At 43.3% G+C, this 22,821-nt stretch overlaps 1 protein-coding gene across 2 annotated transcripts; it reads right to left on the bottom strand.

Annotated features, from left to right (window-relative positions):
* Nucleotides 1-316: 316 nt before the first annotated feature.
* Nucleotides 317-22,472, bottom strand: Dll (homeotic protein distal-less). Of its 2 annotated transcripts, XM_017075147.4 has the most exons (7): nt 21,754-22,464; nt 19,553-19,728; nt 17,061-17,254; nt 1,515-1,656; nt 1,344-1,448; nt 1,060-1,276; nt 317-974 (listed from the first exon to the last, which is right to left on the bottom strand). In XM_017075147.4, the coding sequence occupies exons 1-7, from the start codon at nt 21,882-21,884 to the stop codon at nt 956-958; spliced, it is 984 nt and encodes a 327-aa protein (XP_016930636.2). In that variant the 5' UTR covers nt 21,885-22,464; the 3' UTR covers nt 317-955. The 2 variants fall into 2 exon arrangements, with proteins under 2 accessions (XP_016930636.2, XP_016930635.2); XM_017075146.4 differs by lacking the exon at nt 317-974 and having other exon boundaries at nt 1,056-1,276; nt 1,344-1,656; nt 21,754-22,472.
* Between the last annotated feature and the right edge of the window lie 349 nt (nt 22,473-22,821).

Below are 22,821 nucleotides of genomic sequence, written 5' to 3'. Positions count from 1 at the left end.
TGTACACTTTAAGCAATTGATTGGTCTGGTCAACTCCCTTGCAAATGAGGCCAACAAGTTGGTAAATAAGATAATATTGCACAATAAAAGAACGAAACTGGGCTCCTCTTCTAGGTGCAAAAAAATGGGGAAAAATTACAAACAAAAATAGGAGAATGGAAATATATATTAAAAGAATTAAGAGGATTATTCCTTTAGCATTTGAGATCTGATTTTACTGATTTCTGTTGCTCGTTCTTTTCGCCTTTCGACTTTCCTACTACTCCTACTACTCAAGAACAAAAAACGCTCGAAAGAAACTCTTAAGATCAACAGCTGATTTTTTTCATTTTGTTTGATTTCATTTATTTATGATTTACTTTTTTTACGCTTTTATACTTTGTTGTTTGTTGTTGCTCACTACATATAGTTTACGTTCATATAGATAGATTTATACATAGTTAATTTGCTAAATTAAACAAAATTAAAGGACACGTTTCTTACTCTCTCCTTGCTTCTGTGATTGAGGAATGTTTACTGTTTTGTAATTTAAGTATATTTTTGTTCATGTTTTCGTATTGGTTTTCGTGTGTTTTTGTGTTTTTCTGTTCTTAGCTAGACTACATTTTAGAACGACTTTATTCACGTTGGTAAATATATTTATATATATATATATTATATTACGCTTGAAATGTACAAAACTTTACGCTTAACTTGCCAGTGCTCTCTCGCATACTTTCTCAACATTTTCATGGATATTTTACAGGTTGCTATCATGGTTTATTGGCTAAGATATTGTGTGCTGCACGGCCACGCCCCCGCCTCCGCTGCCGCCCTCGAAGGCCCCGCCGGCGAGGTCCTGCCGCTGGAGGAGGTGCTGCTGGGTGTCCTGGTGGCCCAGGTGGTGGTGGTGCTGCTGCTCCAGGCTCAGCTGGTGCTGCGTCCAGGCAGCCGAGGGCAGCTGGTTGGGATGCTGTTAGACCGCCGGCCAAACACTGTTCATAAAAATGGGAGAAAAAAAGATATAGGGGTTCCATTACCATCTAGCACTCGAGATATTAGGCAAGGCTTTGTACTCACGTCACTAGTGAGGGATTCGTCTCGGGCTGATACCAATACTGGGGCACATAGCCACCCATCTGGGGCGGCGGATTGTGGTGGTGCGTCTGCGGATGAAGTGCTGCCGCTGGATGAGGTGGCTGTGGCGTCATTTGGGGCGGCGGCTTGTGGTCGATCCAGTGGGGTTTCTGGTCCCACGGCGCTTGCGTCGGTGGACTGAGGCCCGTTGGTGGGAATTCTATTCAAAATTGGGTAACTCATGAAGTGATTTCTGGTTACAACTCCAGGGTAACAGGCTAACTTACCAGGTGAAAGCTCGGACACGGGTGTACTCGATGGCGTTGGACTGTGTCCGGGAGGTAGATAATGTGAGGGTGAACCGCTGTTCGAGCCACCGCCGTTATTACCGCCTATCGTAAGGATCAAACCATTAGTTTCTGAGAACCTAGAAAGGTCATATCCATTCCCCAACTCACCACCATGCATCTGGTTGGGACTATGCTGGCCAGGATTGGGTCCTCCGCCGCCCAAAGGCATACCGCTATTGGTGCCCGGTCCCTGGGCCGCCTTCATCATCTTTTTGTACTTGGATCGCCGGTTCTGGAACCAGATTTTCACCTGCAAATAAAAAGATTGCAATTGATTAGCTTGATCGTGAGAATGGTTTACGGTTATAGAGCTATTTAAAATCTACTAATGCAAGGCGACAGTATCCAGAACCCCACTAACAGCTAAAGCTTAATATACAGATACAGATACTAACGCTGGCTGCTTTTCAAACCGCTTTTCAGTTGAAATTAAGAGTGAGTGCTCGTGAAAAGCGGCTGGCAGGAAAATGGCTCTATAAACTATGGATTTTGGCAGCGTGCGACACATATTCGTGTCTTAATCGCCCGGCGTTTCGAGATGTGTTTCATCAGTTGCGAAACCCGTATCTGGGTATCTGGGGGGCTCTTGAAGCGTCGGCAGCCGAAAAGTATCTCGCAGATACTTTCGGTTTTCAAGCTCCAGCTGCTGGTAGAACTAATTGTGCGCTGAGCTGTGAGTAGTGAGTTGTGAGTTGTGAGCTGGCGCAGCACTTCACTTTTGAAAGCCCCGCAGCTGAAGCTCCGAATCTGAGTCTGAGTCAGGCCCAGTATAAATATAGATACAGGCAGTAACAGCGCGTATCTAATGCTGCTTATGAGTACCGAGTATCCGAGTATCTGGGCATCTGAGTACCTGAGTATCTGAGTATCTGGGTATCTGCGCCTGCAATCTTGCACGTTGACTCTGCCATCGCGTCCACGTTGAGCCAACATTGTGTGTTTTTATGCACATGTACTCGGCATTATAGATACGGTGGCTATATGGCTATATACTAGCGATATAAACTTGCCCGGCCAGACTTGCTCAAGGTCGTTCTTCGCGGTTGGTTGGATTTTTGTAGCGCCGCTCGAGCTCGTTTTTTTGTGTTTGGCGAATTTCACTGACTTTGCGTTTTTTTACCCCCGATTTTTTTCCGATTTTTTGCCCATAAAAACAGTTGGAGGAGACTCGGCTTTTATGTGCATTCCGCCCATCGATTTCAATTAGGCGATAGCTACTGTCTGGCCAGAGCTAATGCTAATAGCAACCCAAGCCCAATCCATTGTGGGATCATTGACATTGGTAGCCCCGAACTACGGTAGCCGAAATTCACAAACCGATTTTCATTTCCATTTCATTTTAGTGCTCAATCAAGCGCGAATCGTTATGTCACTGGAAGATACTTTTTGGCCACTGAATACTCAAAGAGATTGAGAAAGGAACTGTCCTAGGAAATACATATATATATATATAAAGATCTTCATATCTATAAGTTAAGGTGTTACGCAAGGCAGGCCAAGCGAGAAATCTGCGCTCAATGATAAAATACTGCCGAGGTCTCAAACAAATAGTCACTCTTTTGGAAACAATTAATCAAACACTTTTTCTATGCCATTTGGCAAATCACAAAGCCAAGCAAGTGTCAAAACTAATGGTCAGCAGCCTATCAATTGTCAGCTTTAAAGCTACTATATATATTTATTTATATGAGCCGTAAATAAATGGCCAAACAAGATAAGCGAAATATCAACTCAACAAGTTCCCCTTGCGAAGAGTTTGCATGAGAGTAAAAGTGTCTTTCGGATCGAATGGACAGACTGTCAAATGTCAATCAGCCTTATGCTGTTTCCCCTGGCTCCTCGAATTTGTACCACTTTCGCATGAGCAAATATGGCAAAGAAGAAAACGACAAGAAATTAGCATGTCACTGTGTCAACTCCGAAAGCAACCACAACAGATCGAAGCTGTCTGCCTGGCATTATCCTTTTAACCCACTTGGTCAGATGGTCAGTTGGCCTGCGGCAGCAACACTTGCTTGATCACTTCCGCAATATGTCACTTGCCATATAATTTATGCAGTCAAACGCAGAATTGATGGCTAGCCAAGAGTCTGAGTTTGAGTCTGGCCGGGAGTCTGGGTTCCTTCAAATCGGTGGCAGGGGAAGATTACGGATGGGTTTTATGACGACGGCAGTGCGCTTCTCCTGCAGCCGCCGATAGATCTTCGCAGATGGTTGGTAGGTAGGTAGATGGCACTGGATGGAGCACTCCATTTGGAGCTGGCTTTCTAATTGCGAGCACTTGCCGTTCGAGCGATAAAAGCCAGCCACAAAGACAAAGAGACAGAGATGGAGACACCTGCGTGCCCCAACCACTGCCACACAGCCATTGGATAACTGGTTCCGTGGGGCATTGCCAAATGTGTCCCGGGCCCCAGACGGCAGGCTCTAATTCATTTGACAGTTGAGCATTTAAAACGTGGGAAAAGATAAGCCAATCCGTATTGTAGGCTAGCCTAGACCGCAGATCCATCGATTGATTTGTGTGGGATCTTTGGCCGTAAGATTTTCCGCTTTCCGCGGAAACACTTCACGTCATCGCCGCATTTTCCCTGATAAATCATAGCGCAACGAGCCGAGGAGCCCAACGCCCCTGCCAAGTCATAAACCAGAGGAGCAGCCCTCCTCCTCCTGCTGACCCCACACTACACCCAAAAAACTTACGGCTTTATTAGCCGCGCAAGCTGTGAGATGAGATGTGAGATGTGCTAAGTAAATAGTGAAGACGGCTCCGACACGGATGCCTTGGCTTAATGACACCGACACCGCCCCAAAAACGAGCCATGGGATAGAGACCGATGCTCTCTAAAATGGCTATGGGCCCTAACACCCTGGAACCCAAGTCCTACTGCACTGATAGCTTACAAGTATTTATGTAAAAGTTTAAATCAGAGTAGGAGAATTCTTCTAGTTTTGTCAAAAAAATTTAACATGAAGTTAAATTGTTGGGAACGATAAACCGTTTTCTCAATGTGATGTTAGTTTTTAAAACGACAAATCTTTACACAGGCTCTTATCACATAATTCATTGAGAAATTCTCTGACCTACCAGAAAAATAGGACTAGGCGAACTTTTTGATGTCAGTTTTTTTTTTTGACCTACAAGTTTAACCAGCACATACCCTCTGGTTAAGAGGTTTTAGTCAGATAAAACATAACATGATAAGAGAATCTAAATTAAGAACATTGCCTCTAGCTAAGAGATCTCTGCCGGATAAAACCTAACATGATATTGAAAAACTATATCTTACCGAACCAGCACTTTAACTTAATGACAGAAGTTAACCGGACATTGAGAAATCGGTCCTTAGAGTCTTGTATCTTAAATTAAGTCATGATCTTTTATTGTATAATTATGGTTGTCCTGGCTGGTTTATTTCAGGATTTTCAACATAACTATTTCTGAATAACTGGTTTCCATCTACATTAACCAATTTACGATCTAGAATAGGGTATCTGAGCTTCTTCCTTTTGCGGCTGGCTATTGCAAATGCATTTCCACCTCGACCCGCCTGCGACGTCTGACTAAAAAGCAACAAAAAATTTTATGGCTTTTCCCCGCCACCAGCGACAACAACAATCGACGAGAGCAGCAGCAACAGCAACAACAAATGGCGAGGCATGAAATGGTCTCAGTTTTGTTGCCACAAATTTATGGCTACCAAACGGAGTTTTCCCCTCATTGTTCTCAGCTTGTTGCTTGTTATGTTCGCTGATGTTGCTGCCGCTTTGGTTTTCATTCATAAATTCCATGCAACAAGATTTTAGCATTTTTGCAGCACATTTTTGGTGCGAGAAATTTCAATTTGCTGGCCAAAGCGGTTAACATGAAAAACACTTTTCGGCGGCTTCTTTGCAGCGCGGTGGCTTTGAATTACTGCGACCTGGTCCATTGTCTTAGCCGTTGATTAATGGCAGCAGGTAGGCCATGCCGATTATCGATTTCCGATCGGCGTTTGCAGGCGCCAAATGTGGCGGAACTTTTGAATTGCATCTAATTTCGATGGCCTAATCGTTTCATTACGCATACGCCCGGTGGGTCGCCGATTGACTGGATCACTTTCGTTTGATTTTTGGCTTAAAGTTGTCCAATTTTATGGCCAACAACTTTCCTTTGAGCCGCGACAGCACGCGCCAGCTGAGCAAACGGTTTTAATCGCGCTGCAATCGCCAGCAAAACGCGTGCAAGCCGCGCGCGGGGCAATTTTTAATTTATGCACAAGAGAAAAATCATAAAAAAAGCACAGAAACCATAAAAATTTAAATAGGCGATAGAGAGAGAAGGAAGCAGGTAAAAATCTGAGCTGCTGCGCGAAATAAAATTTTGATTTATGATCTTGTCGCTGAAGTTGTTCGTCAACAGCCGGCGAAGTGATTGTTGTTGCTGGCCGAAGCTGCTGTACAAGTTTGTTGGCGCAACAAGTGCTTTCGGCCAGTATAACTCACTCAGCGACGCGACGGTCAGTCATTTAGTCATTCAGCCATTCAGTCACTCAGTCACTCAGTCAGTCATTCATAAAAGCAGCAGCCGCATGGCACTTTTGATTTTGTTGCCGTTTGGTAAGTAAGCCCATGTTCAGGCTCGATTTTTATCTCCGAACAGTAAAAAGTCGAAATGTAAAAAGGCAACAAAAATAAAAAGTAAAAGCCAACAAAAACGCATTTAATATATATTTCTCACTGCCCGAAACGATTGCAAATGCGCGTTTGGCAGCGATTGTTGCTGCTGCTGCAGCGACAACAGCAACTATTGCGTGATCTCAAGTTGGTTCCACCCTCAAAGGCCTAAAGAAGATACTGCCCCATCCTCTTTTAAGCCACAGCAACATCAGCATATTTCTTCCAAAGTTTCTTGGCCCAAACCCCCCCTCCCAAGCACCATCATCATGCTCTTTTGACTGCCATGGTTGACGGATTACGCAACTTGCCGGCCGTAGCATTTTCATTTTATTATTGTTATTATAAACTCTCCGCATTGTCGGTGGCGTTTTTTTTTTCATTGTGCGCTGGAAAATTTGTACATTGCATGCGATTGTTTGTTGTTATACGCTCCGCGGCAGCAGCAACAACAGAAAAATTTGTTTATAATTTTGAATGCAGCAGCAAAAGCAGCAGCAACAGCAACAGCAGCAACAACCATCGCCGCTAGGCAGGCAATGACTTCGAAACATATACAACAATGCCATGTCGTGGCAAAAAGCAGAAAAAAATGGGAAAATAAAAACGCTACAAAAAGTTTTCTTCTTTTGAAAAGGTTGTTTTTTTTCGTGTGTTCCCGTGTGGCGGAGCTGCCCTAGAGTCAAGTGTCACGCACACTCCATGGATACCCGGTCGCAGCCTCAGCGTTCAGCTTTCAGCTCATTAAAGCCAACGCCAGTTCAAGTTCGCTGCCTAAGTCTTTCGTTCTTGTTAGCAAGGAGACGAACCTGAAGAATAGCCCTGGCTGAGATGTGGCTCTGGATGGCTGTGGCTCTGCAAACAGAAACCTTCGCCGTTGCGAAGACGTGCAACCAAAGTGATTTCCAAATAAAATCGTTGCGGGCTGTTTTGGGCAACGCCTTCCCGAAAAAAAAACCGAAAAAAATATGAGGGGGAAAAAAAAATCAACCGAAAACAGTAGAAAGGAAAGCGGCAGCAACAGAGTTTCAACAAAAAACGCTCCAAGGCTTCAAGGCCAACAACGCAACAGCGCAACAACGCCTTGAATCCAATCCGATCCAACTTCAGCTCCAAGTCGAGGCAACTGTGCAGCTCCAGAGCTCCAAAATGAACGCAAGTTAACACCGGCTGGATCCGGTCCAGGCCCCGTCCAAGCAAATTGAAAGCAAATCGATGCCACGTTCAAAGTTGAAACACGTGGCAGCCACTTTTGACCCCGTGGCAAGTTGTGAACTTGTGCTACGGCTACAGCTACTGTACCGCCGACAAATTAATTTCCTATTAATTCTCTTGCAACTCGGCGCATTTCAAAGTTCACTGAGCCCCAGTGGAGACCACTGGACATTGGGATGCAAAGTATGCGGTTGGCTGACCATTTTTGGGTCACCACCAGTGCCAGTGGAGCATTTCCCCCGGGGACACCGCGTTGAGCATGTTGTCCCAGCTATGCCATTGATCTTTATCAATGGAGCCGGAGAAGGAGATGGCCGTCGCCAGTGCCATGAATGAAGCTCTCGGCGATCCCGGCTAGATTCATTAATTTATGCATATATAGGCACTGCGGTGCTTAAAAAGTGAATGAGATGAAGGAGCTCACGATGAAACTGAAGCTGCAGCTCCTGGCCAGTTATGAGCTCCGCCGGCGGTGGCCGTAGTCTGCTTAATAAACAATAAATATGCAATTAAGCAAGGCCAGACATCGACGGCCCGTTTATAAGACGTCCCCTCTGTTCTATAGCCACTCTAATAGCAATTAACTTGGCCAAGATACTTGCCTGCTTGGCTACTTGGCTACTTGGCTTGGACTGGAACGAGGCGATCGCTGCTGCTAATGAGAAACGCCGCTGCGACGAGTGGAACAATTTTTATAGACCTCTCGGTGTATATATAAATGAAGATATTGATCTAATTTCTATATAGCCATGATTGCTCAATCGCCGGACGCAGCATTTCACCGGGATTCGACCCGAACTCGGCTCAAAATCATATTGATTATGTTGTTGAGCCTCTTTGGTAACGGAGCTGGTTAACTTGGCCGGGATTCTGGCTAAATCGAGCGACAAGTGCAGCCGCATGCCAACTGCCAAAGTTAGCCTCGGCCAAGGACAAATCGAGCTTTATACTAACTCAATTAGTGCTTAGCCGGCTGGAGAGTATTGACTGGGTTGCCATTTCCAGACCCGTCATTCAGGGAAACGATTATCGATCGCAGACTGGATGGCCAGTACTATATATAGGGTGGGTTGAAATGGAATGGGATGACGCTCATCCGGCCCCAAAGCGATTGTCAATCGGTTTCGGAATCGGGAATAGTGAATAGATACTCGAATCAGACTTCTTGACGCTACTAACTCGCATTGTGCAACAAAGTGCTGTTGTCAAATCCGGAAACTGTTCCCATGAAAGCAAAAAAAGACAGCAAAAAACAGCAAAAAAACAGAAAAAACAACTACTGATCGCTGAAAAACTAAAAAACGCCCCAAAGCAACGTTCAAAACAACTGACTGACTGACTGGCATGCAATGCGAATGAGAACTTTGCTTTTTTGATTCACCTGCAAAGCCTTGAAATTTTGTAATTCTAATTCGCCGCTGAAACACTGACTCAGTTCAGCTTTTGTAATCCATCAGCAGCAGCAGCAGCAAAATTATGATGAAAAAAAAAAATATAAAAAACAGAAAACAGCAGCAGCGTTTCAATCGCAGCTGACGTACAAAAATTGTTCAACAATAAATCGGCGGCAGCATTTGATCAGCAATTGTCAAGGTGAGATTCTAAGCAGATACAAAAACAATAACAGCCATAGTACAACTACAACAAGTGCAGTTCCAAAGGGGCGGCAAAGAGGGGCGTGTACGAAAATAAGTTTATACTCGAACATACCAAGCCATATAGTTTCTATATAGTATAGCGCTTTTTTGAGCAAGACTCGCTTAGTCAGTCGACTTTCTGCCCGTCTAAAGCGTTTTTTTTACACTCACTGCAAAATGTTAGTCATATCATATATTTAGTTATTTTTTTGGCCTGTAGCAAGTGACAGTAGAGATAATTTGGCACTATGTTTAGACAAGTCATTAAGTCTTGCAGATGGAAGGGTGGTTCTAAAGTGCTCGAAGAGCTGACTAACTTTTTTGGCCAAGACTGGGAGATCTCTGGTTTCCGTGCAGCTGCAGGTGGGGAAACCCCGAAACTTGTTTAATATTAATGCGGTTCTTATGAAGAGAGAGAAATAAAAATATCAGATAGACTTCGAACTGGACCCGAACAATAGACGTACGTAGATTGCACTAAAGTGGGGGACTCCCGTTGAAGCTTGGGCATGGAAACTTCCTCGGGGGTAAACTTTCCATTGCCAACCAGCCAGCAACCTCAATTAGATGGCCCAATTATAATGGTCAGACCCATCTATAGCAACCATCCCATCAAAGTGCATTCGAAGAAGGGCATTTTCCGCACGGCTAACCAGATTCCGGGGCAAAATTAAATGAGGAGACTCTTTAGTACAGTCGGGGTGACCCCTCCAGAAATCATTTTTGTGGTCAGATCCATCGGCCAGATAATGACAAACAAAACTAGGGGGAAAAACGTTAACAAAAAAGTGTGGCGGCTAATTGTGCAATTTATATAAGCGCATTCTTTTCACTGGGTTTGTGTTTTTGTTCATCGCGGGGCTTGTAATTTAAATATTATTTGTTGGAGTGTCTCTCTGTATTTTGTTTTTTTTTTGACTAGCAGTCGGCAAAATGAAATCATGGTCAACTGACTATTATTTGTCGCTTACACACAGTTTTCCTATGCATTTTCATTTTCACAGCGAGATCATGATAGTGCTGGCAACAACAAAAGAGTGGAAAAAAGAGCCGAGAGTTAACCAAGCGTTAAAAGTTTGTTGTCTCGCTATTGTTGTCGTTTCGGGGGGAAAACCTCCAAGGAAAATTTAAGCCAAGTTGATTTCCGATCTCCCACCACTCGCTCACCCCCGTCTGTATCTGTAGACGAATCTGAATCTGAATCTCTATCTGTAGGAAAATCCCGCTTTAATTGGTGTCAGAGTACAAGGCTGGGGTGGATTTTGATAGTCGGTAGTCGGAGAATACAGGACATTCGAGTGCGGCTAATTGGCAACGCGTTTACAAGGCCAAACAAGTGCAGAAGGGTTGGGCTGGGTTCGATATCTGCAAATTTGAGAACCAATTAAAATATGAAACCAGCTTGGGTTGTCTGCATAAGAGCCACCCACTGGAGCGGGCTATCTGCCCAGCCACATCACATCACTCCTTTTCCTTACCCAGAAAACCAGTTAACCCGCAGCCTCCGAGTCTCGGTCTCGGCAATAAAATAATAATTATTATTATTATCGCATCGGTGAAATCTGCCAACCAGGGGCATCCTTGGTTCGCAACCAAGATCCAAGATCCAAGTCTTGTTTACCTTTCCGCCGTGTGTCAACAAATGAGACCGTAATTAACCCGGCCTGCCTGCCTGCCCCACTCGTATTGTTGGCCAATAGTCGAGATAGCCAAGATATCCATGGCAGGCACTCCAGCTATGCGCAATAGTCGTAAAACTTTATTTATTTGAATACTCTCACTTGACCAGGCCAATAACTGGCCGAAACCCCCCAGCCCCCTATTTGAGGCCCCCTCCTCAGGGGCATTTTGTAATTTCCTGAGCGTTGCGTACGATTTTGATCGAAACGCTGACGGATGGGGCAGCAACTGGAGTTTCAGTCGAAGCCAGTTTGAGCATTTTGAAAGCTGCCAATATTGTGAATGAAACGCGAAACTTGCTTTCAGCACAGGGACCTCAAGCTGGGTGGAAAGGCGATTGTGGCTGTATGTATATGTGGCTGATGAGCCGATGCTAATGGCAAGAGGAAGCCGTAAAGGCTGTAAAACTTGGCCGGGTAGCCATTAGGGGTTATCCTATCCACACTATTCTATCCCCAAGGCTTTTGACTGCTCTCTAAGGCGACACGAGGATGCTGTAAATGTTAGACGAGGATAAAACGATCATCTAAATATATCAAAATGTAAAATAGTTCATTTAAAAATAATGCCACAGGCGAGTCTATTACCTACAGTAACTATTGTTTTTAACAGCTGGATCGTTTTGATCTATATAATATGCCTAAGAAAAAGATTTTCTTTTACTGAGTTATAGGTAAGATGCTTTCTAAGTTTTCAGATTTTATCAGGGCTGCCATTTCTTTAAGAATATAACTTTTGGTTCTCTATAGATCTAACTGGAAAAAGACCTATATTCTTAAAATCTCTTCCCTTATTCTGATTTCCGTTTTATTTTAAAAATGAATGGTCCTTTCTTCTGTTCTATGATACATTACTCATTTTATCTTGGCAGCACTGTCTTTTGTATTTATATTTCTAATCTTTCACGAGACTAGCGTAAACATGTATCATCTTTTTGGCACGCTTTGTGGGTCAATTTGTGTGTTGAATCTCTACCTGCCTTCGCGAATTATGTCAACTGCAATCGAGATTGCACAAACACTCATCTGCCAGATAACCATGTGGATCTGGATTTGAATCTGAATCTGAGTCCGTCCAGCTATCCACATTTGTCCGCTGAGCTCTTGACTGGCGTTAGATTGAGCTCTCTTCAAAATGCAAATGCGGTCAGCGGCGAAAGACGGAGAAAGGGGCAGGGAAGAGGGAGCGGGACGGAGAATCGCTGGTGAGAAATTGAGAAACGAGCCCGTCTCCGTCTCTCCATCTCTCCATCTTTCCATCTCTGTCTGTCGCCCGGGCAAGCCATGCATCATTGTTAATGGCAACTTGTTTGTTGTCGAATGTCGTGGTGTTGCTGCTGTCGTATTGCTGATGTTGCTGCTGTTGCTGCTGCTGCTGTCGTATTGCTGCTGCCACTGGGCTGTGGTGGTGTAGTACCAGCATCAGCATTGATCAAACTTAATTCAAAGTTCCTGTTACGCGAGCAGCGGTGCAAAAATTTCAACACAGGGAGGCAGGGATGTGTTGGTGTTGCTGCTGGGTTGTTGGTGTTGCTGCTGGGTCCGTCGGCGATGTTGCTGCAATATGCGTGCGATTAAGACGCGAGCGTGGCTGCTTAGTTACATCGTATTATGTGCCATAATTTAATTGACATTGCTCGCGTAAATCAGTAAATCAGGCAATCACCGAACTGATATACGATGTGTTGCTGTTGCTCGTGTTGCTGTTGCTGCTGCTGCTGTTTTTGCTGCTGCTGCTGCGACGCTGACCGCAGCATAAACGAACGTGAGCTGAGCATTTAAATGCGGTCAGCCAGTTTTTCATTTTTTCTCGCTTAGCCGTTGATACTAACTAGACACTTGTATTATTTAAATCAAGTTGTGCTAGTTTTTTTTCTCTTAATACAATAAAAACGCGCGCGCACTTTTTGCCGTGTGTATTATTTGATGTGGAAATTAATTTAATTTCGTTACAAGTATTTTGTTTTGCCCTGGAATTCCAGTGAAGTATCATTTTGGTTTTTGGGTTTTGGGTTTCTCCGCGAAGTCCATGACCTTTGCGCCATACCAGAGCAGCATTGGCCACGTCTCACGTTGTTAGGGGTGGAGCAGCAGACTTATCGGGGGGCTCTCGGAGCTGGAAGACGCAGCCCGGAGCTCTCCGAGAAGCCCCAGCCAAGCGAAGGTGTGCACCGTGGGCGATGCGTCTGCAGCTGCGTCTTCTTCTTCGCCTGCGTCGTCATCGGAGCAAGTCTGCTCTGCGTGCAGCAGATCTACAGCTAAAGCTACGGCCACAGCAACAGCAGCCCAAAACAAAACACACTCAGAACCACTACACACCACACACCATACCCTATACACCAAACACACACACTCTGGCGGGCGGACTCATAAAGCAGGCGTTGTTGATTTTTGAAGACAGGCCCGGGCAGAACCAAAGACCCTCTGCAAAATGTTAGTGAAAGAACGGGATAACTTCACTTTAAAGACATTTCAAAATAAAGTTCCTTCGAAAATGATTATAAGATCCTATTTTTTACGAGCCACTTACAAGAAAGATTGTAAGATTTTAATAATATTATGATCTTATTTTAAATTCCTTCTGTTTTTAATATTTTCCTATCGCTTTAACCCTTTTAATAAAGTACCGATTCCTAAAAGCCCTTATGATATTAAGCCTTAACGATTGAAGTTCATTATTTATTTCATAAAGCTTGGTGTATAAACGTTCTAAGCTTTAATTTCTACAGTAACGTCTTATAAATATAGGTATCTGTAATTTTACATACTTAAGTTTTGAAACCTTTTAAAAAAGAATCGATGAATGATTAAAAATCGATACTTTTTAATAGAACATTTATCTAAACATTTCAAAGATAAGATTTTTGAAAGATTGCAACTATCTGTGTTGTTCCTTCTCATAAAACCTTCGTTTTTAAAGTGTCTAAGTTATAAATTGAACTTTAGTTTTGTAAAAAATGATTATAAATGTATCTTACACGAGTATTCATCGTAGTTATGCAACTTGCAGCACTACCAATATTTTTCCCCTGGCCTCACTCGCTCTTTTCTTGGGTCTTTTGCTCCCACAAGCGCCGTTTTGGCAGTTCGTCTGCCAAATCCTTTGTTTTCAGCCAGCGTGGCCTCCTACAAAAATTTCGTGGCTTTTGGGCTGTCTTTTCGCCCTCCTAAGAGCCTCGTCGGAGGAACCAGATCAAAATGCGCCGATATGAGCTCATAAACACGCAGTTTAAAAGTATTTTTTATTATTTTATTTCATTTTGCCTTGGCGGGGTTTTTGTTCGTTTCTTACGATTTTTGGTTTTTTTTTTTGGTTTTTTGGAAATAAAGATCAGAGCAGCGAAGCCTGTTGAAAGGGGCTCGCAGCACGGACTGTACATACACTTTTGTCTGGCGCTGTCAGCTGGATTCTTGGCTTTTCGGGCACTCAAAACTTTCGGCAATCCACTTGAGCGTTCTATGTAATTATTCAATTAGTCGGGGTGCAAAAAGCGAGCGAGATCGGGAGAAACAGTAGCCGAGATTTTGCTCTAATTGAAACTTAATTATTCTCCGAATGTTTTTTCTTTGTACCTATAAACAAATATACCTTGTTCCATGTGTGTCTAGTCCGGGGCTCATTAACAGTCACCGGATGCACTTTCAAATCAAGCGAACAGCAAGTGGCCGAGTGAAAGATGCAACTGCCAAACGAGTTTTTGCCGCTGCTGCTGCTGTTTTTGAAGACCCAGCAGCAGTAGCAGCTCGGGCAGCTAAAAAATCATAATAAAATTACCATAATTATAAAAAAAAGCTGTAAAACAGCAAGCAGTATGCCACAGTTTTTTTTTTCTTGCGGTAATATTCTTGTAAATTTTTTGTATTTTGTTTGTAGGGGGGAGAGTGGCCAACAGCAGGTGTTAGAATGGACAAGTTGCTGTCAGCTGAGAGCTTTGACTTTAAGACACCGAAACCGAATTGTATAACACGCCCCAAAAATACAAGGGACTGAAACTACACCCCACCGCCCCCTGAAGGCCATTAAGCTGACTTGGTGTTTGTGCAACGCATAAATCTTACGGCCAAGCACAATGGTTTGTTTGCACGTCCCAAACATTGGCGTGTATTGGGGACTAGCCTCTGTCCAGGTCCTGAACCTGGTGGCCAAATCAATAAAAAACTTCCGTTGCTCAAACGACGAGGGCGGTTTTAATTAACACGCGGTAGACCAAGTTTATACCCCCTCCTCTGAGTGGAAAGCGAAAGCGGCTAAGACTTGCACCCTAAAATGCAGTCATAAATTCTCGAGCTCTTGGCCAACTCCTCAACTGTTTAACCCCTTAAAGGCCCGCGGCGACGGGGAACAAAGATAGACCAAATTGATTGTGTCGCTGGGGGCGCAGGGGCGTGGCTATTTGCTTAGTTGCCTCGATTGACAGCTGCCACAGTCGCGGGTTTTGGGAAATCAGGTCTATCCTCCGATTCTCCGGGGTGACTAACAATGGGTCTGGCTTTTGTTTTTGGCCCAGGTTCGACGAGACCAGGTTCAGCCAAGGAGAATTTATTACACAGCCGCCGTGTGGCACGCCCGTTCTAGACCCGATACCCCTGCTGCTGCCCCTGCCCCCGTGGCATATACATATATTCAAATATGTATCTTGATAAACAACTTGCGGTGGAGCAACACCCACGCCACCAATACACATACGGGGTCTTCAACTTGTTTTACAAGTTTTTTTTTTCTTTACAACATTATCGAGGCGGCTCTCCCTCTCGCATTTCGCAGTTTCGTAGTTTCAGTCATGAGCACATGAACTTTCGTGGCACACTAATTCAATTAGGAAGCCCACGCCCACTATCAATAAATTTCTCAAAACACGAGACTCATTCACGGCTCTGTTTTGCAAAAAAGCTGCTGTTTTGCGGCTCATCTGGAAAGTCATTAAATAGAGCAGTAGAATCGAGTACTTGGCTGTTGGGTGGGTGTTGCCTGTGTTGCCTGTGACAATGCCATGCCCCTGTCTCTAAAAAACTAGCATAAAAAACAACACACTCACACAGCAACTGAAAAACTTTTCACAAAATTGACATTGACACACGTGGAGGAACAGCAGAAAAAAAAGAACATTACAATATTGCACATACGCCCGAGTGGCGCGTTGTCAACCGAGAGGGTCACAGGCGTAGGAGGTTGCTATTGTTGCTGGTTGCTGGTTGCTGGTTGCTGTTGTCTTGGCTCGTTTGTCAGTCAGCATTAGAGACATGTCAACAATTCAATTGGGAAAATGCTAACTACATAGCCGCGGGCGCAGCCAATGAAATGGCCCAAAGGATCTTGGCCAGGGCTTGAAAGAGGGTTATGTGGTACCCTCCCTGCTTAACTGACATTGCATAATGGAGATCTTAACTTTGCATATACACTTGAAAAATAATTCTCCCTGAATTTTAAATATTTGTAGTCTGTCAATGGTAATTTTTTCTTTAATTTGGAAAACAATACAACTTTTATAATTCAAAAACACTTTTTTTTAAATAAATTAACATTATAAAACGAAAGAATTTTTTTTATAACTAAAAAATCATTAAATACAATTTATAAAATTAAGAAAACATACTTTTTTGAGTGTATAAAAGTGTATATAAGACTAGGAAACTTAACCCTCATTCATATGTTTAATTTGTAATCATTAATATGTACATAAATCAATTGATTTCTCATTACATTCGATTTAGTTTAATTACATAGATAAAGTTATTTCTCTCATATAGTGATTAAAACATTTTTGGTCTTAAGAATCGGAAAAATTTACTTCAAACTGTTGTTACTATAAATGTTGTGATGAAAAATGTAATTAAATGCGTTCAAAATGATTAACTACACTCATAATATTATTTTTCTAAATACTAGAAAAATCGCCCTAAAAATGAAATCACAACATTAAGAAAAATCGCTCAAGTATAGGAAAAATCGCCAATGGAAATATGATTTAGGGTTAATTTTCCTAAAATGACATTTTTTTTCTATTATTTAATCCGAATTTTTTCGATCTTATGCTTTTAAAGTTTCTCATATCTAGGGCATTATGTATGGGGTATTATAAAACAGGATATTTTTGTTGAGAGTGAAATATAAGATTGTTATTTTTGACACATGGTATTTGAGTCTGGTATATGACAGTATATGATCTCCAAAATTAAAAAAAAAAATGTATTACAACAGTTGCTACTGGAGCTAGGATAGCATCTTGGTATCCTTATTATTATTATACATAGTGTTATTTAAAAAATGTGTTAAAGGTGTAAGTCTTTCAGAGCACCCATATTATGATTATGGTTTCCATTATAATAATATATTACATTAATGGGCTGTATAAACCAGAAAAAAGGTGTTTTAAAGTGGATTCTGGGAGTAGGTATAATAAGAGTACTTCTAGTTTAAATCTGAGTCCCCATCCTGGACCCCCAACCCCACCCCCAATCGAACTCACCTGCGTTTGCGTGAGGCCCAGACTCGCCGCCAGCTCCGCCCGCTCGGGCAGGGCCAGGTATTGGGTGCGCTGGAAGCGGCGGTTGAGCTGCTGGAGCTGCAGCGAGCTGTAGATGGTGCGGGGCTTGCGCATCTTCTTGCCCTTGCCGTTGACGCGGAGGCCGGAGTCCTCGCATTTGTCCGAGATGGAAAAGTCTGAGGGGAAAGGGGGAAAAAAAACAATGCAATGAGTGGGGCACTCTGTAAATGGCAGTCCGATGCTGGGCAACGATGAATTTATAATCAGGCTATGGAATTATGGCCAGAATGGCCCTTTTTTTCTTGCGTCGGTGCACCAAATGCATATTTATGAGCGAATTCCGGCGGCAGCTGGAATGCATGAAACTGTTACATTTATGGGCCTGAATTAATTGCAGCCGCATCGCTTAGAAATCGGTTGCTTCGCTCGGCTATCGATTCGTTAAGTAACTTGTAAATGTCAACGAATTAGCGTTAATTGCTGAAACGAAAGTTCAAAGCACTCCATTACGAAGTTGTCCGGACGGTTCATAAAACTATGATGATGATGATCGACTGCGGCCAACACTCAAGTTCAATGAGCGACGACTGCAACTGTTGACGTTGCTAATTGTTCGAAAATAACACACGGAGCCACCAAACAAACTATTATTAAATGCCAAATATGGCCACAGGTGTGTATCAGTATCTGTATCTGTGTATCTGTATCTATATCCGTATCTGTATCTGTATCTGTGGCCGTGTCGGCTGTATATTTTTTGGCGCCCGAGCAGGCAGCACGTGCTGCACACTCTTAATGACAAAATGGCAAGACTCAGTGCGACAGAGATGGCGGCACTCGCTGTCACCTCGACCACCCAAAGGCCCATTAGTCATCAGATATATATATATATATACACCTATGGCCAACTCCTGGACAATCGCCATTTGGCCATTTCACTTGGCCATTGCCACACATTCGTCCGCCAAAGAATGGTGTAATTAATTACGCCTAATTACTGCAATTATAATTACAGTCAGCCTGGGAAGCCTGGTCTGCCTGTTCAGCCGTCTGGGGACTCCTTCTAACGATCAGCTGCTTTGCAGATCTGTGGGCCAGGTCTAAACGCAGCCAGTTTCAAGAGCAAGTGCACCAAGGTTAATTGGCCCACGTTGCGTATGAGTGACGAAAGTCAAAGACAGCAAATCGAGGCTGACTGCAGCGTTGGCGTTGTCGTTTGTTTTTTCGTTGTTTCCACTATTTTCAGTACTTCCAGTACTGTCACATCCCCGACAATGGGCAAAAATGAATTGCTTTTCACTCACCGAAAAGCGAAACTGCTCAACCAAAACGCATCGGTATAGCAACAAAATTGTTCAACAAAATACGAGAGGCAGCCGCATTAGCAGCAACAACGAATTGTCACAGTCAAGCGCGCAATTATGCCAGAGACTGGGAAAAACTGTTCCCAAAAAACCCATAAAGAACACAGAAAACGGAGAGAGATGTAAAAATAAATAAAATGGGAAAATTGCACGTACGTGGATGAGCACAAAGAGACTTTCCAGAGCTCCCACAGCTTCAATAGAATACGTTTTATGGGAAGGAAAAGTAACATAAATGTCGGAAAAGGTAAAAAATGATAGGCATAGTTCTATAAAAAACATCAAGCTATGAACCTCTGTTTCTGGTATTCTAGACAAATATTATTATATATTCCCAGAGCCTTTAAATATAATTTGCAATAAGTCTAAGCGAATTTATATTTTAAAGTGTGACTTTACAGCCAAATAAAATGTATGTAACTGAAAGTGTAAAAACCTAATACTGAAGTCTACTTAAAATTCCATTATAAAGTCGGAAAAAAAGTAGGTACTTTTAGTTCTATATATTATACTTTAATTAAGTTGCAAAAAAAGAAACGCATAATAAAAAGCTGCTTAGCCAAGCTGAAATAAAAAGAGGCTTTTAAAAAAATAGCTTCTTAATGGGATGTAACATACAAAGTAAAATGTAATAATGGGGTGTTTAAAGAAAGAACATATTACATAAGATGGAACTAAAATGCTTACTAAAACGCGGGTACTTTCAAGAAAATAAAATCCTCATACCTTATAAAACCTATTACAGAAGATGTGTTTAATATGGTAACTTAAAACGCGGAATACTTTCAAGACAATGAGATCCTAACACCTATTTTTCTTGGATCTAAGTGTTAAGTAATTCTACAGCCGATTGAAATTGAAATGGGATAAAAGTGAGAAACATTGAAATAGCGAGGGGCCAGCCTAATTGAGACGAGTCGAACTTGAAGTCAACGAGCAAACAAAACCCGCAAAAGACGACAACAATGGCACTCAACATCGCAGAGCTCTCGAGTTCAAGTGTCGCCAAAAAATAGACGAGGAAGCAGCAGCGGCCAACAAAAGACCCGGATTCGGATCTCTGTGGCATAGGGAATGGAATGGGGATTACCTAGGACTACGACTACTTACCATCCTTCGGTGGACTGGCGCAGGGCGGGGCGTAGCTGCCCAGGTGGTAGCCGGAGTAGGAGTTCTGGTGCATGGGCGGGAACGGGTAGCCGAGGGCACTGCGCGGACTCGGGAAGCCGGAGTCCTGGCCGCCCTGCGGTCCGAAATGCTGATAGGTGCTCCGAATGCCGCCGTACCTGGAATTGGAATGCCGCAAATGCACGGAAAATAATCAATACAATGGAAATGGAGTATATAGTACATAGTACACGGCATGCCGGCTGTGAATGAATCGTTTTGGGGGGGGGGGGGGGACAACACAACTTTTCCTCCTTGCGTGTTTTGTCTGCACTTTTCACTATTTCACTATTAAATTCAAACGTCGCCGACAACGGCCAGGAAAATATCAAAAAGTGAGCCCAAAATGTTTCATGTTTAAAGCCAAAAGCGTCGAAACGAAAACTTTTTCTCTCACAACAAAAAATTAGACTGAAACTTTTGCCATGACTTCATTTACACAGAAAACCAGAACCGAAACCGAAACTAAAACCAAAACCTAAAGTTGATGCGGCTTAATATATCAAAGGAAAATCAATACAAATGTCAGAGTTTCGGTTTTTTGATGTAGTTCCGTTTGTAGTACCGCTCGCTTGCGGTAAATATTTTGTTAACACTTGGCGGGCGAAACAGTTGAGCAAGTTCCCATGCATTATGTTCGGGTCCGGTTCTAGCGAATTGCATGAAATATTCAATGCTCTGACCCCCCGAACACGGAAACGGAAGCGGACCCAGAGCAGCAGAAACCGCAACGGACAGCGGACAACGGACAACGTTAAACGGACAACATGGCAGTCACTCCAGGAACAGAGTAAAGACGTGGACAACTCCTAAAGGGCTGCTTCGGTGCAGCCAAGCATTCCAAGCCCAAACCCAAACCCAAACCCAAGAGCCCTGCACGCACAAATGACAGAGCTGCACAACGCGAAGGGAAAACCGCAAAGGCAAAAAGCCGGGAATGCAATAAAATATGTATAATGAAAAATCGAATCGTGCGTTGGGAAAACAATTTGCGGCAGCAAAAAGTTCGCCAAGTGAGCGGTAACAGTAAATAAGTAAGATTACCGAGCCAGACATCTACCCCTATACCTATATCTGTATCTATAAAATGAATTGTGACGGGACTGCGGAACCAGAAACAGAACCCTCCGGAGCAGACGCTTTATTTGGCACACGGACCGGGAGTAAACTATACTTAATTGAATTTATTTTTGGCTTCCGTTTGCCGGTTCAGCACCAGCATGAACTGTAAGCCGGAAAATGCAGCTGAAGTGATTTTCTTAATCAAAACTAATAACGAGAGACCCCAACGCGGGATCGATCCCTAAAAAATACCACAAAGCTGGGGGGCTTACGAGAACTTTAATAAAACTACAGAGGTTAGACTTGTCTGCTGGTGCATCGAAACTGGGAACTGATTTCAGGGTTTACTCTAAAAAGTTTATAGATTTTTGGAAAGAGCACAAACATGATGTAAATTCTCCAAACCATATTAACAATCACTTTTAAATATTTTTGACCAGGCTTATTATTTTTATGGAAATATTTAAATCAGTTAGTAGAGTTACGATTTATAGACCATGTTTGACTTGATTTTGTTTTGCATGTTCGACTTTAAATATGTTATTATAATGGTCTTAGTGAAATTTTAATTTGCATTAAAAATTAGATATGTTAAAAATATGTTTAAGATTTGTAAAATCAAATTTTAAATCAACGTTGATTTTCTCATTACATTTTTTTGTTAAGGTAAAAACAGATTCGATTTACAGACCAAATGGAACTTAAGTTCTTCTGACAGGTTCAATGTTAAATATTTTATCACAAATGATTATAGTGGTATTACAAATTGTAACAACCAATTAAAGTTTAAGAAATATAAACAGTTTTGATAACCAATTTAAAATCCTAATCAAATTCTTCATAAGCTTCATAAGCTAATGGTAATATCCCTCTGTAGATTCATTAAGAAGATTCAAATTGGAGTTTGGGGAACGCCTTGGCCTGGCCACCAACTCCTTTGTTTCCCCTTTGGGTGTGGCGAATAATCCGCGAATTTGATGGGGGCTCCGATAAGTTCGGTTAAAGTCGGGCACCCAACTCTTTGATATTCTCCTGGTAGCTCCACATCCAGATCCCCACCAGAGCTCCCTGGTGACACTCACCCGGCGGCGGCGTGCTGCTGCAGCTCCACGAAGGCGGACTTTCCGGGGATATTGATGCCGGGCGTGACGCTGGCCGCCGTATTCCCGCCGTCCATGTACTTGGGCGTGTGGGGCGCGTCGGGGGCGTCCATGCCCGACTGGGGGGTGCTGGGAGGCCCCTCGTAGGGGCTCCCTAGGTCCGTGAAATTAAGCGTGTTGGCGCCTATTGAGGCCACTTTATCAAGAATTTTGACGGCTTTTTGGGGGGGATGCGCGCGGGAAGGAAGTTCGCAGCGATCCGATGGCAATGATCAGCTATAGTTGTGGGCTATTTGTTATTGTACGATGTTTAATTGTCAGTTAACTTCAGTTCAGTTCGTTTCTGGTTCCGATTTGTTGGAACTTGGGGTGCGCGTAAATCCTTTTCGCAGCTTGGCGAGGAGGCACTTTTCTCAGCACTGGCACTTGTTAGCACTCTCTCGGAATTGCATTCTCCTTTATCACTTTAACACATGGATTTCTGGCTGTGCATATATATTTTATGAAACACGATTATCAACTCCGTTTTGCGCATAAATCAAATCAAATCAAATTGAAATCAATTCGAATCATTCGAATCACTATCGAGCCCGCGACGGATCATTCGGATCGTTCGACGCAGAAACGCAAAAACGCAAAACGCAAGAACGCGACGGCAGATCAGCGGCAACAACAGCGGCGACGACTACGACTGCCAACGAGCAAAGTGCGTATACGACTAGGTGAGGTTTTCGTTTTCGCGGCGCGGTTGCGCGAGACTTCGACGACTCGTTGCGCTGTCGCTTTGCGGCCAGTGCCGCTTTGCTGCCTTGCCGCTCTGTAGCCGCATTGTGCGAACAGTGCAGCTGCCATTTACTCTGAACAAGCTAGAGCAGGACGGCTGCTGGGACCCGAACCTTTTGCAGCAACTCTCGCGCAGAGTCGCCAATCGGGTGGTTTGCAACCGGTTTTCTCGGTGGTGTCTCTGTGTGGTGGTGCTGAAACCGCACCAATACCATAAATTTCCCTGTAGAGGGTTGGGAAGGGGTGCTGTTCCCCCGGTATTTTTTT

This window comes from Drosophila suzukii, chromosome 2R (assembly GCF_043229965.1).
Source record: "Drosophila suzukii chromosome 2R, CBGP_Dsuzu_IsoJpt1.0, whole genome shotgun sequence".
In the NCBI taxonomy this organism is placed as follows: Eukaryota; Metazoa; Arthropoda; class Insecta; order Diptera; family Drosophilidae; genus Drosophila; species Drosophila suzukii.
This window is presented reverse-complemented; position numbering and strand designations above follow the sequence as displayed.

Excerpts from the sequence above, each read along its gene's own strand:
- Dll (XM_017075146.4), bottom strand. The coding sequence starts at position 21,884 with ATGGACGCCCCCGACGCGCCCCACACGCCCAAGTACATGGACGGCGGG. Across the intron at positions 17,255-19,552 it reads CGCCAGTCCACCGAAGGATG|ACTTTTCCATCTCGGACAAA; the intron begins GTAAGTAGTCGT and ends CTTTCCCCTCAG. Across the intron at positions 1,657-17,060 it reads TGGGCCTCACGCAAACGCAG|GTGAAAATCTGGTTCCAGAA; the intron begins GTGAGTTCGATT and ends TTTTATTTGCAG.